The sequence below is a fragment of the Planococcus citri genome, chromosome 3 (genome assembly GCF_950023065.1).
Source record: "Planococcus citri chromosome 3, ihPlaCitr1.1, whole genome shotgun sequence".
In the NCBI taxonomy this organism is placed as follows: domain Eukaryota; kingdom Metazoa; phylum Arthropoda; class Insecta; order Hemiptera; family Pseudococcidae; genus Planococcus; species Planococcus citri.
Window position 1 is genome coordinate 82,973,693 of NC_088679.1, and position 14,395 is coordinate 82,988,087.

Here is a 14,395-nt window from a genome sequence, read left to right on the forward strand (position 1 = left end):
AGGTAGGGAGAGGTAGTACATAATGTACAAGTAGGTACTGCAGCTAATACAATTGATGCTATCGCGTTATACTCGTACATCGAGTTGCAATTTGCAGTAGGTAGGTCCTATCTAAATCTCGTATTTTCACGGCCATCCGTCCGTTTCCACCTCGTTACAATGTATACGTATATTACGTATGCATATGCAATATTGAACATTTGTTGATGAAAAACTGGTTTGTAAATTTTTAACGATTCGAATATACCGAGGTATGTGTCGGTTCATATAATTTATTCTTTATTCAATTTTGCGGTTTGCGATAACGTGCCAAGATGCGAGTGTAAAGAGATTCGAATTTTCAGCTATTCTGCTTTTTATTCGAAAAAAATCGGGGAAAAGATTGGGGAAAAAAGTCGTCGATGATTTCGACGAATACGAGTAACTGAGCGAATTAACCGTAGAAATCAGTGACTATGTGGGGTTAAAACGACTAGGGGCCACTTGTACGACTCTCGGTCAAGAAGTTGAACTCAGTTTAACTCGTCAAAAACAATGAGTTAAACTTTGTTCAGGATTTGAACGAGAGTCGTACAAGTGGCCCCTATTATGTGACCTTGTGATCTGCTAAAATCAGAAGAGGGTAAGAGGGATATTCGTTGCGACTTGCGTGCATCGAAAGGTCGCTTAATTTGATCTCGTCAATAGCTGCGTGGAAAGTTATTGGAAAAACAGACCATCATCTACGTACGAGTATTAAGGATATTGATTCGAGTCTGTTGACATTCGAATCTGAATATGGAACGAACTTTCGAACTCAGTTGAAGGTTCAGTTTAATTATTATGTAAAATGTAATTACAATAGGTTTTCAACTGTAACCACGCAGGCCTACGTTGGCTACGTTTGGAAAAATAAATAGCTTCGCAGTTGCGCATATGTTTTCACGGTTTGCTGGTTGCTGGTTGCCGGGACTGGGAGTCATTTGGTTGCTTATTATTAAATGAAAAGTAGGTATAAGGTGTATGCGGTATACGCACTCACGAAGTATGGGACACGGGTATGTTTAGGTGAACGAAGAGGCATAGTTGAGAGTGGAGTGAGTACTGAGTAGTGAGTTGAATTTTGTTGATTTTCACGAGCTTCAATTTTCAAAAATTAATAGACTTTTCATTTATACTAATACGGCCTTGAGAAATTCGGAAAGCACTGCGACGCTCCTATTGTTTTGAAGGAGTTTGAAAAAAAAAATAGGGATTATTCTAATCAAATGATACGAAATGAAAAATGTTGTTCAAGTAGCTCCGTTGTGAAAATATGTAGGTCAACGGTGATAAATTTCAAATTTTGATAATACTTTGACGGCTTTCAGGTGTGTATACATACACTATTTTTCAAGTGTTGGAAAATGCGTATTTTGAATCATTTGAGCGAAAAAAAAAAAAAACATGGAGGCTACCTGTTGAAAAAAATGTATTGTTGCGCTTGTGTGTCCTCTGTTTGCTTTACTTTCTCGTTGAAATTGTCAAATTTTCGTACGTTTTGCAAAAAAGGTCATAATTTTTTGTCAAACTTACGAATAAGTCACAATTTGTTGCCGACCTCGCAAAATAGTCTGAATTTTTCTCCTGTAACTTGGAAGAGAAGGTCTTAATTTTCAGCCAAACTCGCATAACAGTCTCAATTTTTAGTCAAAACCAAAATAAAATAGCCCACATTTTTTTCTCTAAATTTGTCAAAAATTTTCATTTTGTGGGAAACTTGCAAAAAACTTACAATTTTCCGCTACATTTTCATGAGAAAGTCTTGCTCTGCTGGCAATCTTTCAAAAAAGTTCCAATTTTCCGTCAAACTGGAATAAAAAAGTCTTAATTTTCGAAAGATCTCGAATAAAAGTCATTTTTTTTGCCAAACATGGGGAATAATAGGTAGTCATTTTGCGGCAAACTTACGAAAAACTTTCAAATTTCTGCCAAATTTGCATAAAAAAGTTTTCATTTTTCTGCCATGCCACACAGTATTAAGAAAGTCTCAATTTTTACTTCCAAAAGTCGTGTGAAATTTCAGTATAGATAATATTTTATCAATTTGGTGACTTTTTATTCAAAACTTTCAAATGTATTCTTATATGTATTACTAGTAGAATGAAAAAAATCGTCAATTTTTGCCAACCTTTCCAAATTCCGAGTACTCTCAATTTCTTGCCAAACTTGCGTATGAAAGTCTTGCAAAAAAAAGTTAATTAAAAAAAAGTCCAATTCCTGCGAGAATTGCAAAACAGTCTCGAGTTTTTGCCAAACTGGCGTGTAAAAGTCTGAATTTTTACCGAACTTGCATTTTTTTATCTTCCTGTTTTTTTTTTTGTTTCTTGTTTTTTTCAAAGTGACGAATTTTAATAAATTTTTACTCGGCCTTTCTCCCTCTAAAATGAAATATTAAAAAAAAATTCCCGCATGAAATCCTATTTTTCTGCTGAACTTGCGGAGAAGTTTTTATTTTTTGTCAAGTTTGTGAAAAGGTCCCGAAGTTTTTTCCAATTTTTTTCTAGTTTTTTTTTGATAATGAAAAACTTCTTTCACATGTCGTCGATCTGTTTGTCAGACACGTTATTGTCTTCCCCCGTTGAGCATTGCTCAGGGGGGAGGGGTTTGCTCTCTCAATTTTTTTTTTAGACAAGTTGAGATTGCACTCCTATATTTGCTGATTATCTCAGATCTCTCAACTTGAAATTTTCTTGATGTAGAAAGAAAAAGGGTGGGTTGGTGGTTGGTGCCAAAAAAAATTCAAACTTTGTATTTTACTAGACACCCTACATATTGTAATACTGTATTGGCAAAAATAAATTTTACGTACCTTCGATTTGATATTTATGATCTTCTTGCGAGTTGACTAATTGCACTCGAAGCGAATGAGTTGAAAATAGTCTCGACATTTTTTCTATCGTATTCGATATCCAGTCTATATTCGAAGAGCTTGATCTGGAGCTGGAAAAATGAAAAGGATCGAGTGAAAAATGAAGAAATCGCGCCATGTTTTGAAATTATTAATGCTTCGTAATTCGTATGGGTATATGTATTATATACCTTTCGTGTTCCACGATAGAGGTAACATTTTCCTTGACCAAAGAAACGCTGTCGGTTAATTTGATGGTTTCGCTGTCTATGGCATTATCTAATACTTTGGTGGTGATTTTTTTCATGCAGACTATCGGACTAGGATCTTCGTCTTGTAGTTCGGTGTAACATTCGGTAAGAAGTTTCTTAATTATGTAAATATTCGTCCTCAACGTCTTCGGCATCAAGTCTTTCACGTCAATACCCATGAATTTGAAAACATTAAAATTATGATTTCTTCGATGAGGCTTGAAGGACAGCTGATGATTCTTGTTTTTGGAACTCTTATTACAGCTGGTTTGACCGGCGGAAGTACAATTCTGCGCGTTGGCGTTGGTTTCATTGCTCGTGCCAGATTGGTCTCGGTGTTTGGGGTTAGTTTGCTCGGACGATTTTAGTTCGTGACTCGAGTCGTTTTGAGAAGATCTTCTATCGAATGACCTATCTTCTCGGCTAAAGCTGTCGAAAAGTGTACGATAGTATTCGGCGGTGAAGTAAGGCGAAGGTTGGGCTTGGGTTTGGGTTTGGGTTTGGGTTTGTTCCGCGATCACGATCGGTTTGCCTAAAAATTTACCTCCTTTCCCGGCGGAGTGATTTTGTCCTCGAAAATACGACAATAGCCAGCTATCAGGCTCGTCGTTCTCGTCGGGAGTTTCTGCGGTGGGATGCACGTTTATAGGGGTGCTTTTAATGTCCATTTGCGTGTAGTACCGTTGCTCGTTTTTATTTTTATCGACGGGATCGACGGGCGGTTGGGATCGCGAAGGGTTGCGGTTGATTTTTATGACTCTCTCATTGTCGGGGGCATCGTAAATATCACTCTTGCGCGGGCCTGTCGCTTCCTTGGCCGAGTGCATCGAATCGAATTCATTTTCTAGGGTATTACTCGTATGTAAATCGACCGACGACGACGACGAGTATTTATCGTTATCGCTGCTAGTGCTAGTGCTAGTGCTAGTGCTAGAGCTAGATGCTGCTTCGATCGACGAACGAGTTTCGGTAGCCTGCATTTTGTCGTCGAGATTGATCGCCTTCCAAGAAGAATTGACAGCAACACCGTCGCCTTTACTTACGGCAGCGATAGGTTTAAAAGTAGGAGGAGAATGGTCTATGATTTCGTATATGTTTTTGGGTAAATCCTTCGTCGATTGTTTTACTCTGTATTGAGAATGGTATTGTTTCTCCGAGTTAGGTTTTTCGTAATTTATATCGTTTTCAAGATTCGCTTCTGTCGTCGAAGGTTGGTCGTGTTGGTCTTGGTCATCGTCAACGGGACCGTAATGCATCCACATTATATCGTCTTCTTTTATGATCTTATTTGTCGGGCTTTTCCAAGGTTTTACAGTCGCCTCGGTGGAGCTTTGCTGAATGAACAGAACTGCTTGTTCGGTAATCGGGTCGTTGACAGGACTAGACTCGGTGACTGCGGATTTTGCGTATTGAGAATGACTTTCTTGAGGGGTTGATTTTTGAAAATATTTCACCGCTGGTAAACTGCGAGAACTTACGATGGGTTTCCAGCCCTGGTATTTGTTTGATTTTGGTATAGAATTGAACGCAATGTGATGCTGTTGAGGGATTTGATTGTCGTGGTGATCGGATCTTCGATAGTGGTGATAATTAGCTTGGTCTCGAGGACTCGAATCGAGTTGAGATGATAATCTTAGGTGGGAATCTTTCGACGAGATTTCGTATCCTTTGCAATAATTGAAGAATACTATCGTCGTCAGGATGATGACTATGATCGAATAGCTGTAAATCTTCGCCATTTTCGTGAATTGCTGCGCACTCTGCGAAACTGTACCGAGTGCTTCCCCGAGTCTGGAAAATACACGGGTTGTATTAGTTATGATTTCAGTAATATGTCAAAACATAGCTGAAAGAACGTAGTTTCTGAAAATATACATATTAGTTTTTTTGCGTTATCTTGTTTCATCGTTGAGAAAAAAATAGGGAACCTTAATTTCTATACCTAGATATACACTCCTCATAATTTGTTTAGTGAGAGATGAATTCAAGTTATTCTGAAGCAGATGGAAGAATCTATGTAGGTAGGTACCTACATAAATGTATTTCTGCTGAAAAATTATCAAAAGGGGAGAAAATTGTCCACAAATAACAATTTTAAAAAAAGTAGAGAGCTTTTGTTGACCATTTGGTATTTCATTATTTTTATAAGTATAGGTATTTATGGTGTCTATGCCTCTGAGAGGAGTAAAACTGAAAAATTAGTGAAGAAAATGCCCAGAAGAAGGACGGGTATTGAATTTTGCAGATTTGATGAGAATTGAAATACTCTGCGATGGCCGGGTTGGGTAGGTCATTTCGCGTATCAAATCAGTCCGGTTTTGGGCTTGGGCCCCTGATTTTCTGATTTTTCTCAGTATTGTTTTGTTGAGATTCGTCTCGTCGTTAGGAAAGAACAAAAATCGCTATCATTGGCCCATGACCCAGCAACTGCCTTTTCGGGACAAGTGAGGTGTTCTCTTTTTTCAACAATTGAAATTGAAGTCAAATGAAAGTAAATTTTGAAAATATTATAAGAAATTTTCAAAAATTCAAAGTCGAGCTTTTTTGAAAGCTCAATTTTCAAAAGCTGTCCAAAGTTTAGAGCTATAAGTATAATTTAAGAATTTTGAAAAATCCAGAAACGTTTATTTCTTTTATTAGGTATATTTGCACCCACATGTGAAGTTTTCGCGATGAGATTTGAGAAAACGTGAGGGATTTGAGAAGGGGGAGGGGGTACGAGGCTTCAAAATTATGGTCAAAACGTAAAAAAAAGTCTTAAATATGTATAGTGTGACACATCGTTTTGTACGTTTTCCAGAGCGCTGTTAAGCCTAGCTCTCGGGCTTTTTAGATTTATTTTAAATATTTCAACAACTTTTTTTTGTGCTATTCTCTTGGCGTTTCAACGAATAACGAGCGTTAATTATATTTCGTGAAACTATCCAAATAGGTACCTACCTACATGCTGAGAATGAAACATGTGGGACGTTGAATTGAAACACCAGAAAACTGAATTCCAATGTTCCATGGGTATTATTTTGTTGAAAAATTATGCTTATCACTTATCAATTTTTATTTATTTTTATCGCTTACTAAATAATATTCGCGTTTCGGTGTGTGTGTGTGTGTGTGTGTGTGTTTTGTAAATTCAGTAAATTCCATGTTTAGAAACGAAGCACCCTTCTTCCATTTTACGTACATGTGATAATCTAGATGAGTCACTCTTGCCAACCTCTCTGTTTGTCCCGCATGTATACTCGTACATCCAAAATGGCGTATTCAATTTTCGGTATCGTCCTCCTCCTCCTCCTCCTTGTTTTTTATCCGAGTGGAAATTTTGAAATACCTAATTTGGTGTTTTACAAAACTACGCCGCCGCGCCGATTCTATGTGAATTTTTTGAAATAATTTTTTTGCTTAGCCGAACATACCTATGTATGTAAATAGCTAGGTACCTATTTTTTGGTCCATGAATTTTACATCAGTCGCTCGATAGCCTTGATCAACACTGATCTATGTCCAATTGTCCATTTTCATGCTATTTTGTGTACTTCTCGGGCATTATCACAAAAAAGTAATTTTCATTTGATAAGTATAGGTACATTAATTTGATCGGCACTACTTGTAAGAAAAATATACCTACTTTTGCATTTTAAATCGAAAGTTTTTCCTGTTATTGTAAAAAATCGTTTAGTCGCGAAAGTTTGCTCGTAAAAAAATACCAATCTATCTACCTAGTTTTTTTTTTTTTTTTTTTTTTTAATTTCAAAACGCTTCGTAATAAAATATCTGAAACTCCGAAACGTGCTTTATTCAAATAGTAGAATTCTGTGTAAATAAATTAAGTTTTTAAGTTTTTAGTGATAATAAATAAAGTTACAACCGTAAGCAAATTAATCAAAGCATTCGTTATGCGCACGAAGAAGAGAAGGGTGAACAGAAATCTACAGAAGAAGAAAAAACCATAATTTTTATCCACCCACGAGCGTATCACCCCGCAAAACACATAAAAATTATCGGTTTTTACGCTATTTTAGGTATACTTGCAAAAGGTGATTTATTATGTAAAAAATTTTAATTCGTTAATTTTTCCAATCTATGCCTTATGACGCTATATACATCATCGACTCGATAAGTTTTCCCTTTCGGGTGGAAAAAAAAAACAAAAAAAAAAAAAAAAACGTTTCGTTGTAAAATTTGAAAATTAATTGAAAGAATTAGAGCTGGAAGTAACGAAGCGTGTACATGACCGAATTGTGCGGAAAAATACGATCGAATGTCGTTTTTTATAAATAAGCGAAATGAATCTCTTTTGTTTGAATTTTTCTCAAATGAGATTAATTTAGGGATTTGCAAAGTAATTATGTGCCAAGATGAAAAAGACGAGGTTTTTTTCCCTTTCGAAATTAATTTTGTGTAAGGTACTCGTATCGTATTTTTTTGCTGCGTTGTATGGACGCGAAATTATTAAAAATCGAAAAAATTCGCGCGTGGTTAGGTGTAAATTAAAAGTCGCTTTGTGCAAAAAGAAATAGGAATTGTGTTCGGTCTGTACGCAGGTATAGGTATTCGAGTCTCTTTTTTTTTCAAAGGTAAAAATCAAAATTGTATTGTACAGTACGAAGAGTGAATATGTCGATCATCGATGACATAGCTCGCGCCTGGTTGTCTTGAAAACTCATTGTAAGGTCTAGACCATAGACCATGCGAAGTGAAATTGCTAGCAGATACCTGCGATGGCTTTTGCCTTTTGTTCGGGGGTTGTATCCAGAACGGTAAATTTTCTTAATACGTGACAGACGAAGAGTTGTCGGTCATCGTGATGTTCCTACATATACGAGTAATACTGCCACTGCCAGTACAGTGTAATGATGTCTCGGTTTCACATTCTTCATTCATTGTCAAGCCAAAACAAGTCCAAGTTGATCCACACAGGAAGTCTTCAATTGTTCAAAAGTGGCCATGTATTATGGAGGGTGAAAACAAAATAAAATACAAAGAAGACGGACTGAAAAAAATTCCCCGTTTTTTAAACAATAATAGTTGTGATTTAGAAAACAGAAAAAATCTCAATTTTAGGTTACCTGGGTTACCTGCTATTGCTACACTATTTGTATCTACTATCTATCCACGATCTATCCTTATCTTCCGTAACAAGACGTTAGATTTCACTGTGTAAAATAATTTCGATTGTAAAACATAACTTCTTCTGTATGTTCAGGAATAGAAGAACGTTGAGAAATCTTTCGTACTTGTGTTAATTGGTATTATAGTTCTGATGGTTTTGGACGAATTTGAATTTTTTTTTTCTTTCATTTCGATAACAAATATGAGATAAGAAACTAATAAAATCATGTAGTCGCGCTATAAAACATTCGGATAATGATAATTTTGAGAAATACCAACATTACTGAAAGCCAGCCATGTAGGTAATTTACATTAACGAGTAATTCATTTATGTAGGTACCTTTATCAAGTTTATCTTTTTTAGAGGCAACGTTCTATTATTTTGAAATGGTCCAATGTTCATTTATCATTAGCCTACTGTGAATTATTGAATTATTTTTAGCATGACGCAGATGCATTCGAGGAAGAAGGGTTGGGGAGGATAGTGAACAAATATCACTCATCATTTTTAGCCAAATTTTTGTAAAAAATAATGTTTATTGCTGTAGGCCCGACAGATACCTTATTGTATTTATAAGTTTCAGCCCAACATTTTTTGACTTGGAACCTGTTCTATATGATGAAATAAAGTCCAACTTGGGAAATAGGGTTTTCTCGGAAATCATATTTGGCCCCTCGAGAGAGGAGGAGAGTCAAAGTTGAAAATTACAGAAAGGTAATTTTTATAGAGGGGCATATGTTGGCTCTCAATGGATGAAAAGGGTCGAAAATCATATAATTTGGTCATTACCGCCCCTGCGATCAACGTATATGTAATTATCCAAATCATTAAGTCAAGTTCAAAATAAAATTGTAGGTACTCGAGTTCATTTTTTTCCAACTAGCTACGCTGCCTTTTCAGCGTTATGGTTTATGGTTATACGAAGCCCTACCTCTTGTTGAAATTGTCGAGTCTCGATTTTGACAAAATAACCAAATACTTTGTCGGTGTTATTGTTTTTTGCCAGAAAATGTAAAATCGGTATTATCGTTTTTTGCAAAAAAAATTCCCGAAAGTTTAAATTTTTTTCAGTTTTTAAAAATCACACGTTTTACTTTTTTGCCACAAAATGCTGAAAGTCTCACTTTTTCACGAACAAATTGAAAATAAAATCTCACTTTCTCGACAAATACTGCGAAAGTGTCATTTTTTTGCCCTTACATAATTGCAGTGCTGCCTTATGTTAAAAATTTACAAAAATTTCCGCCTTCTATAAATATATACTTACGTACTCGTATGTATTAAAATTTGCAAAGTCTTGCTTGTTTCGTAAAAGTTGCCAAAGATTACCAAAAACTTTCGTTTTTTTTTAACCGTAATGAAGATGCAAAAAACACTTGCAGTGGCGTACCCAGGATTTTCTCAAGGAGGGGGCAAAACCAGATTTTTAGGCATGAAAAATCGAAATGAGGGGTAATTTTCTGGAAATCTATTGTAATGTGTGGTGATTTCATAAAAATGAAGGCAAAATTACTGCTCGAGCGAAGCGAGAGCGAAAATTTTTGGAAAAAATGGGTCCAAACAACGAAAAAACGTCCATTTTTGCATGTTTTCTTTCAAATTTTCGCTCTCAAGGGGGGGCCATGGCCCCCTTCGCCCCCCCTGGCTACGCCACTGAACACTTGCTCTTTTGACAAAAATTACGGAAAAATGTAACTTTTTTGCTAGTACCTAATTTCTAAAAATTATCAAGTACTTTTTAATAAAATTGTCAGATTTGTGCTATTGGCCAAAATTCTCAATTTTTAGTAAAATTGCTCAAAATTTTCACTTTTTTTTTTTACAAAAATTACCTAAAAGTTTTGCTTTTTTCCTAAGGAAATCGCGGATGGGGAGGGATGGCAATAGGAGCGTTGAAGAAGTCGAATAAAAAAATGTGTCGTACATTTCACTTTTTTCACGTTTTAACCATGATTTTGGGGCTTTGTTCCTCTCCCCTCTTCTTATAGTTTTGCGAATCCCACAACGAAAAGTTCGCGTATAGCTGTAAATACAAATAGTATCCTAAAAATTTGAAGTTTCTCGGTTTTTAAGAGTAGGCTATATTTTCGAAAACCACTCTCGGCAATTGAAATTTTTTTCGAAGAATGCAAAATTGAAAAACGTGATACGATATGATGATTTTCGGGAAAGTCGTCTCAACTCCATCCTCTGATTCTAGCCTCGTAAATAGTACGTGGATTAATGATGAAATCCGCGCAACGCTGATGACGTTTGAAGAATTTGACCCCTCTCGCTGCCTTTCCACTATTTTTCGTTGCGGTTGCTGGTACTTGGTAGCCCTATTTGAGATTTGAAAAATCTGAGAAATTAAAGCGTGGGAAATTGGAATTGGGAAAATCGGCTACAAAATATTTTCTCGTCATTTCGAGACCTTGGAAAAGGTGTTGCAAAAACTCGTCATTTTTACCAGACAATTTAACTATCTACTAGTGGAAACAGGAAACCCCTTTGTCACACGTCGCGTCGCGTCGTCGCGTCGTGTCTTTTAATGAAGACATTTGGCATTTGCCAGATGTTACGAACAGAGCCCTGTGCCTGTGAGAGCCAGAAACTGATTGTTGTTGTCAATTTTTCGAAACTTGGTAAGTGAGGAATGGCTTTTATATGTACGTAATGTAGCCTAATGTTTGGGTGCGAGTGATACGAGTAGGTACAAATCTAATGAGAGGAGATCTGAAAGTGAATTAAATTAACGTAGGTAGGTGGTAGGTAGTAGGTACTATAGGTAGTAGTAATCTTACCAAATTATTTGGTTATTTCTCGGATAAGTAGGTATCTGTTGTTGGTCAAAAATAACGCATACTCGTAGCACAAAATATCAAGTAAGTACGAGTAGGTACGAGTATTTACTACTAAAACGACTCGATACACCTGCACACGAATTGAATTTCGAACATTTGCACTTTGCACGAAAAACACGAGCACAGCACACTAGACTGGAGTACTTGGATTGACATCGGCGTCGTCCAACTCAATGAAGTTGACATTGCAAACCTCGAGTTGAAGAAAATAAAGGAAAAGTTGGCTTAAGAAAAATGAGAGTAGGTAATGGTGGTACCTACTATAAGGGAACTAGTTGTTTGTGGAATCATTGAATGTAAAATGACTATAAATTTAATTACACGGCTGTCGTAGGTCTACAGAGGTATGGTACCTTACCTTTACCTACCTGTGTGCCATACCTGCCATACGGTATAGAATTTTTTAGCCTCTCGTGGGACGTACCCGCGTAAGTCGTCTAATTATTAGGTTAAGTATTTAGTTAGTCAGCAGTCAGGCTGCAGTGGAAGGACGGTAACGGATATGAAGCGCAAGTAGAGTAACAGATAGGTACTCGGTACTCGGTACTCGTACTTACGAGTATAATTGCTCACCGCGAATATCGAGCAGTGACCAGCCGACCACCGATTTTTTCGTAACCTTTTTTACTTTACTTTCCTTGTAGCTCGATAGCTCGTGTCTCGTGTCATACGCATACGCGTATGACATTGTAATTTGTAACGAGGAAAGTATTAGATGTATTGAGTGAGCAAAAATCTTGTCGTTATGGTAGCACCTGCCACCTACTTACTACCTATACTTAGTTCATTGGGTATAGGAAGATGAGACTCGAGTACACATATCGTATAGTGGAAATTCAAAGAGTCATTTAGGTGCTGAGAAAATTTTCAACTGTGGTAGGTAGGTATTTGTATTTTTCGCGTTTTGAATTACGATGAGTGGGCATCATTTTCTCTCGTATGTACCACTACCTAGTTCCTATACTAATACTTACGTAGGCAGCTACAGCTACGATAGCTTGTTCAGCATTTTTGTATTTTTGCACGTTTAAAGATAAGATGAATGGATCTGAATGGATTTCTTTATTGAAAACGAAGGCACATGTGAACGAGTCCGCGATGTTTTCAGCACATACATAAGTAGGTATTTCATAGGAAATAGCCTTCAAATATAGCCTAACGATGGCCTGATTTTTTCGTAATCATTCTCCATTCTAAATTTTTCATTCATCTTTACGATGCTTAACAACTGCAGTTCATTTTTTCACTCTCGAATACTTTTACGTAGATATTGCTGGTTAATGTAACCATGCGGCAAACTCATCAGGTGAGATGGGGAAGGGCAACGTTGAACGTTTATTAAATTCTTAACAAATTAACCACGAATGAGGAGGCGTTGCATAAATCATAAATGATGAATTATTTATCGAGAATCGACTGGTTTGTTACATTTTTTATTCAAAGGGTCAGCTTTTCAATTTCGAGGGTATAAGAACAAGCGGGAAACTTTTTCTAATAGCCTACTTTTCCTGCATTTAGGGTTCGTTTTCTAAAAAAAACTGTATTTTATAGTCTATATGATTGAGTTGACTATAGCATTTGGTGAATTTCTGTTTAGTGGATCGCCAAATCGGAGTGTCCAGTGTCCGGATAAGTTTAGGAATTTGGCTGCTCTGGATAAGCCGAAGGAATGTTGGAGAATTTATTAACTTTTGGTCCAAATTTTGCAAATTTCAGATTTATTTCTATTTTTTTTTTTTAAAAACCTAAAATTTGACTTACATATATCCTGTTATGAAGATAAAATTTTGCTTTGAGGTTCGCTTCTTGTGTTTTTTGAGGTGGGGAGAACGAGTTTCGAAGAAGTCAGTAATTTGCCAAAATGTTCGGTAATACGTCCTGTACAGATCCTGATATTTCAATTTCAAATGTGCCTAATTTGAATTTGAGCACTTAGGATGAAATTTTTGTCCAACAAATTCTTGAAATAAAACAATGCACTAGTGCTGTATGCTAAATTTGTAAGTTTTGTTTGCCAAAAATTGTCAAAAATTCTCGTTTTTTTTTCAAAAAGTTCAAAAAAAACGAAAAGTCTTACTTTTTTCCCTAAAATTTTCAATATTAAAAAAGTGGCCTTCTTTTACCTAAAAAGTTCAAAAGTCTCACTTTTCGAAGAAAAAAAAATTATAAAAAATGTAATGTTTCTACATCAAATAATTTCAAAAACTAGCTTATTTTTCTAAGCTTCGTTATTTTGCCACAAATTGTCAAAAAAATATCACTATTGTTTGTCAATAATTCCCAAAAAGTCTTGTTTTTTTCCAAAAATTCAAAAAAATGCTCGCTTTAAGTATAACAAAATTGCTAAAAATTGTCGTTTATTTTTCGTTTTTTTTTCAAAAAAAAAATTCCGAAGTCTCATTTTTTTCAAAAATTGTTTAGAAATTTAGCTTTTTTATCGGAAATTGCCGCTATGCCCTTCCTTATGGAAAAATTGTCAAAGTCTCGTTTCATTTCGTCAAGATAGTTATTTTTATTTAAATTTTATTTTTTTGCTGGAAATGGCAAGAAGCCTCACTTTGCTGTCTTCAAAATAGTTCAACTTTTTGAATTTAAAAACCAGAACATGACGAACATTGCAATTTGTAATGTTCTGTATTTTTGCTTTTTATGATCTGTCCCTCTCTTTTCCGTTATTTTGTGTGTATTTGATATTTGAAGGTCATGGAAAATTTTTTAAATGGTTTGGAAATTCTCAGTTAAAAGATTGGAAACAAAGTTGTATAGGTTTTTTTTGGTGATTAAAACATTGAATAAATTTTAGAGTTTTTAACACCAAAAAATCAATTTTTGAAAAAAACTAATCTGTTTACAATGTTTTAAAGTTTTGACTAGTTGAATGAAATTACTTTGCGGTGTGGGGGGCGTATGTTTGAGATATGTATTTTAAACAAAAATTAAGCTTCTTTTTCAGGTATTTTCAGAGTAAGTTCAGTTTGAATTATTATTTTTGATGAAGAAACGAATTGATTCTTTATCCACAATACTAATTGAAACCGAACTTACGCTCAAAATACCTACCCGAAAAAAGAAGCTTAACTTTTGCTCAAAATATCTCCAACATCCGCCTCCTCGCTTCCCCTTCTAAAAAAAGTTATTTTTAGTTTTTTTTTTTAAATAATTGTGTAAATCATGTTTTTATCATACCCATTGATTCAAATTTCAGTTAAAAATGTCCTCGGGCGAATGCTTAGTAGGTAGGTTAGGTAGGTACCTGGTACCTATTGGGCAGTGAGCACAACTTGAATTAAATTTTCAAGTTGAATACAAGTAATGAAAATAT

The 14,395-nt window shown here is 35.6% G+C and overlaps 1 protein-coding gene across 3 annotated transcripts in view; it reads right to left on the reverse strand.

Annotated features, from left to right (window-relative positions):
- The window catches only part of LOC135839888 (uncharacterized), a 32,450-nt gene extending 21,117 nt beyond the window's left edge, over positions 1–11,333 (reverse strand). The window contains exons 1-3 of one of the 3 annotated variants that reach the window (XM_065356137.1): positions 11,014–11,331; positions 3,061–4,911; positions 2,831–2,961 (exon numbers count right to left, since the gene is read on the reverse strand). In XM_065356137.1, coding sequence (XP_065212209.1) covers positions 2,831–2,961; positions 3,061–4,859 — 1,930 coding nt within the window. In that variant the 5' untranslated portion in view covers positions 4,860–4,911; positions 11,014–11,331. Of the gene's footprint in view, positions 1–2,830; positions 2,962–3,060; positions 4,912–11,013 lie in introns of all 3 variants that reach the window. The other 2 variants (XM_065356136.1, XM_065356135.1) reach the window with 2 other exon arrangements.
- Positions 11,334–14,395: the final 3,062 nt, after the last annotated feature.